This window comes from Poecilia reticulata, chromosome 19, assembly GCF_904066995.2.
Source record: "Poecilia reticulata chromosome 19, P_reticulata-male-v2, whole genome shotgun sequence".
Taxonomy (NCBI): domain Eukaryota; kingdom Metazoa; phylum Chordata; class Actinopteri; order Cyprinodontiformes; family Poeciliidae; genus Poecilia; species Poecilia reticulata.
This window is the reverse complement of record NC_088848.1, coordinates 1157912-1162645: the sequence shown is the minus strand read 5'-3', so window position 1 is coordinate 1162645 and position 4734 is coordinate 1157912. Positions and strand designations below refer to the sequence as shown.

General features: G+C 38.9%; 1 protein-coding gene across 2 annotated transcripts; it reads left to right on the top strand.

The window, feature by feature from the left end:
- The first annotated feature begins 354 nt into the window (after window positions 1-354).
- lyrm1 (LYR motif containing 1) lies at window positions 355-3866 on the top strand. Of its 2 annotated transcripts, none has more exons than XM_081600190.1 (5): window positions 355-431; window positions 2148-2312; window positions 3122-3182; window positions 3422-3453; window positions 3529-3866. In XM_081600190.1, the coding sequence occupies exons 2-5, from the start codon at window positions 2154-2156 to the stop codon at window positions 3640-3642; spliced, it is 366 nt and encodes a 121-aa protein (XP_081456316.1). In that variant the 5' UTR covers window positions 355-431; window positions 2148-2153; the 3' UTR covers window positions 3643-3866. The 2 variants fall into 2 exon arrangements, with proteins under 2 accessions (XP_081456316.1, XP_081456317.1); XM_081600191.1 differs by having other exon boundaries at window positions 391-431; window positions 2154-2312.
- Window positions 3867-4734: the final 868 nt, after the last annotated feature.

The window sequence follows — 4734 nt, the reverse complement described above, 5'->3', positions numbered from 1 at the left end:
ATCCATCAGATGGAGAATGAATGAAGTAATCAGATGTGCTTTGATTTGGAGTGAGAAACACTTTTTGTTTCAATAAAAAAACTCAATTTAAGTCTCAGCTTAGAGAACAGTTTGTCAACATCTCATATCAGCATAACTCAGTATTTGTTTCGTCTGAAAACTTCAATTTCAGTCCTTATTAGACTCATATTTTGGTCTGTTTTGTTCCCTTTCTGTTGTAATATCCTAATATTAATGTTTTGTTTTCATCATAATCGGTAGAAACAAAGGCCTGAAAACATCTGTCTGTGTGGAATTAATCTTTAGTTTCACTCAGGGATGGAGGTACTGGAATAAATGAACTTTTTAGTGACAGGATGCGAATTCAGAGCAGTGTTGCTTTAAGACTACGTCATCAGCCGGCGACTATGTCACATCTTTAAAAACAAGAGGTAAGGTCGCGTTTTACGCTTTAAATAATAATAAATTATGTCATTTAAAAATAAACTATGACTCCTTAACATCACTGTTAGCATCTTAGCTCAGGTCTGTTGTTTGAGATGTTGTTATTTTTCTAAAATATATTTTTAGGAGCGAAGTTTGGATGAATTGGTTCATTCCGGAGAAGCGAACAGGATCCAGATTTGCGACTGGATCATTTTAGGGTGTTTTACAATCCTCCTAAGAGATCTTCAGCGCTTATCCAACAGTTTAATGGAATAAGTGATGAACAAGAACATTTTATGTCGACTAGATTTCCTTCTGGAGCCGTAACTGAGTTATAAACACCAGCCAAGTAAAGTAGCAATGAAAATATCAGTTCTTATTCATATTCCGCTCAAAAATACTTCGTTTATACCACAAGGAAATTAAATGTTGTAACTCGTATTATTCAAGGTTCTTCACAGAATTGTTGTAGATGCAGATTGCTGTGAGCTACACGGTTCTCCTGTAGAGGTCTGTGTTGCAGCAGCTCTGATGAAGCTTCTGACTGAAGGCTGTTGTTGTAAAGCAGTCTGATGAAGACGAGGCTCAGGGTTGGCCGTCATTTTCTCCATTACAGGAAAAGAAAATCAACAAATCTGTTCAGAGGGAAAACATATGACTCATTTTTGCAGTTTAAAATTCATTTGTAAAGTTAATAAAATTCCACAAATGCCAACTATTTTTGCAGATATTACATCATAAAATCTTTTATTCTCACTTATGTTGTCAGACAATTTCTCTTTAAAGAACTTCAAGATTCTACAGACAGTAATCAGAACAAAATTTGTTGTTAATTACATGTAATTCATAATTTATGTAAGGAAATTACCTTGTTCAAGTAGAAGCTAGTTTTTTTCACCTTTAAGAAATAACAGTGCTTGAAAAACGTATTTTGGGTTTATTGTAGTTTCTTATTAAACATTGTTTGATCAAAGGCGTTTAAGTGTGAAAATAAGGACGTTTGTAAGGGTCAAATAATTTACATAATGCTGCATTTAAATGTTTGTTTTCTGTCACATTTATATTTAAACATAACCTGCAAAGACAGACGTGTTAAATAATGAACAGCTAAACAAATGAAAAGCTCAGATTTAAAATTTTTGATCCGACATCAGACATGTTTCAGGTATTTTCTAATACGTGGAGTGAGACCGTTTTTAGATATCTTGTTTTTGAAATCTAGCAGACTTTAACTTTCCAGTATAAAGGTCAATAAATATATAAATAACTGAATTAAACCGTCAGTTAAAGCTGCAGAATGAAACTTTTATAAAACATGGTTTTTACATATTTGTTTAAACTGTTTGGACACAGATAATCTGTGAAAAGTTCAATCTCTTCCACTTCCTCCACCATCTGAAGAAATGCACCAGAAACAACCAATGAGAGCCATAAGGAGGAGGGGCTTAGTGCTGTCTATCATCCGTGTGAACTCGCTGCTGAATGTGCAAATGGTGGAGAAATGACTTAATATACAGGAAAACTGTTTACCTGCCATCATTGGTGGCTATGCTAATTAGTCTTAGCATTCACTTTGTTATAGTGAGGCGGGTCTTGACAGGACTAAGACCCGCCTCCTGGCCCTGATTGGTTGTTTGTAATCAGGGCCAGGAACCAAACAGATTATCTGTCTGGTCCCGTGTTTAAGACGGTTCTGCTGACTTCCTGGCTGCTTTCCTCAGGTCCAGATGGCGCTGTCCACTCGCTCCACCGTGTTATCTCTCTACATCCGGGTGTTTCGGATCGCCCGGGCCTGGCAGGCCCAGACCGGCGCCGTGAGCGACTCGGCGGCGGAGAGGCGGTACATCGAGCAGGAGGCCCGGTCTCTGTTCAGGCAGAACCAGCAGGTGGGAGCAGCAGCTGCTGGGTTTACGTTATATTTTTATTTCATTATGACTTTTTGTTTAATTCAGTTTGAATTCGTTTTTAGAATGTTTGCTAGTTTTTATTAGCTATTATTTGTTAAATATTTAGCTTTAGGCCCATTGATTTTGTATACATTTTGTTGAACAGACTGACTCTGGTGTTGCCTCCAAACGTTTTGTGGACTAAAATAAAACTATAGTTAGTTTACTGACGATGTGAACTGCTTGTGTGGGGAAAATATTAGTTACACATCACTTTGAAAGGTGATAAACACAAAAACAAAAGATGTTATTTCCATCATTTCAGTTAATTTTATAAATATGTGATATAGTTCCAGTTATAGTTTTTTATTTATTTATTTCACCTAACAAAAATGTTTTCTCAATTTCACTTTTCAATATTTTGTTAGTTTTAGTTAATTATGATTACTAACGAATCATGAAATAAACATTTCATATCATTCAGCCCATGTCAAAAATTATTGATTAGTTGTTTTTTTTTAAATAATTGAAATACTGCCAAACTGGCTTTGTGTCATTTCCTCTTTAATCCAGTTTTCTCCACATGTTGTTTATTTTTTAGCAGTTATGAGGCAAAGTGGGGAAACCAGCAGATTGTTGCTAGGCAACCAGAGAGTCAGTTGAATCCACCAACCTGGAATATTATGGAATATTTTGGAAGATTCTCTCAGATGTATTCAGTGTTGATTTTGATCGCCGCCTGTCCTGATACATGATATTATTGATTTATTGTCCAGCTGATCCTTTCTAACCTTTCTTGCTGCTTTCAGCTCACAGATCCAGAATCCATCAGGAGATGCATAGAGGAATGTGAAGCGAGGATAGAAATAGGTGAGGATGGATTCAGTCAGGACTTCTGCTCATTTCAAACAGAGCAGAAACAAAGTGAAGGAGGTTTTTACCACATTTTAAACGTCTAAATTAAACAAAACGACAGAAAATGAATTGTGAAGTCTCAGGAAACACATTTATTTTTTATCGTCCAGCTTCATGCAATTAATTGCTTATTTGCTTTTTGCGACAGGCCTGATTTCATAATGAAACGTTAATATCGGTCTCTTTCTGTTCAGGTCTGCATTACAGGAATCCGTACCCCAGAGCGGTGAGTAAGCGCCCCCTAGTGGCCGGGTTGTGAATGCGTCAGGAATGCGGTGTGACGGCCCGGTTCTGCCCGCAGGCCTACCTGCCTCCTCTGGGTCTGGCCACGCAGCGGGGCAGGCGGCTGCGCGCTCAGCAGCGCCTCCGGAAGCAGGCCAAACCCGTCTACCTGCAGTCCCACGACGACACCTGAAGGCGCCCATCCCCGGTTACCATGGTTACCTCAGAGAGGAAGCCGGAGTCCGCATCAGGGGCCGAGCTTCTGCAAGCGGGTACTGATCCGAGATCGGACGTCGTTCAGGAGAAAAAACTTTTTACGTTTTAGTCAAAGTGTTGAGAAAGTCCAAATACTGTTTCATGTTTTATTCATCATCATGTTTACCGTCATTTAATGAATAAAATGTCTGAATGTTTCAATCTGTCGCTTCAGCTGATAATTAAAATGTCACAGTTTCAGCATCTTGGAACCCAGAACTCTTCAACATGAGGTTGGCATGAGATTTCTGATTGATCCCTGATTCATTTCTGATTCACCTGAGCTGAACGGGTTAGGATTGGTCTACGGCCTACACAAAACATCTTAATTACACTTTCTGTAGAAAATAATTCTTGGATAATAACATTTTCTTTCAGAATGAGTTGTTTTAGGGCTCTGTCACTTTAAATCCAAATAAGCTGCTGCTGCCCAACTCAATGTTTACACTGTGAAAATGGCTGCAAACAGATGTGCAATTATACAACGGTATGTGTTTGAAAAGCAGAAGTGGAGCCTCCTGCACAGCCAACCAGAATGCAGCAAGTGGTTTCTGGATGCTGAGTCAACAACAAAACTTGTCTTTTCCAGCAGCCGTTGTACAGCGAATACAGCGGGAAAACCAGCTGACCAAATGGGCTGGAACTCTGCTGGGGTTGCTAGGTAACAGGGAGAACTGCTGGGGTTGCTAGGTAACGGGGAGAACTCTGCTGGCGTTGCTAGGTAACAGGCAGAACTCTGCTGGGGTTGCTAGGTAACGGGGAGAACTCTGCTGGGGTTGCTAGGTAACAGGGAGAACTGCTGGGGTTGCTAGGTAACGGGGAGTCCCTCCTGCTTTGTGACGTTACTTTCCAGATTGTTTTTTTTTAGCTGCTCATGGTCTTTAATTTAAAGTTATGTCTTTGAATTCACATCAACATAAATCACACATGAAAACAATTTATAAAATTGTTAGAAATTCACACATCAACGAGCAAAAATCTGTTAAAAATTGCATTTTATGCGCAATAGCAGTTTGTTCATATTAACATT

Coding starts and splice junctions, on each gene's coding strand:
- lyrm1 (XM_081600190.1), top strand. CDS start 2,154: ATGGCGCTGTCCACTCGCTCCACCGTGTTATCTCTCTACATCCGGGTG. Junction 2,313..3,121: donor TGTTCAGGCAGAACCAGCAG/GTGGGAGCAGCA, acceptor TGCTGCTTTCAG/CTCACAGATCCAGAATCCAT. Junction 3,183..3,421: donor TGAAGCGAGGATAGAAATAG/GTGAGGATGGAT, acceptor CTTTCTGTTCAG/GTCTGCATTACAGGAATCCG.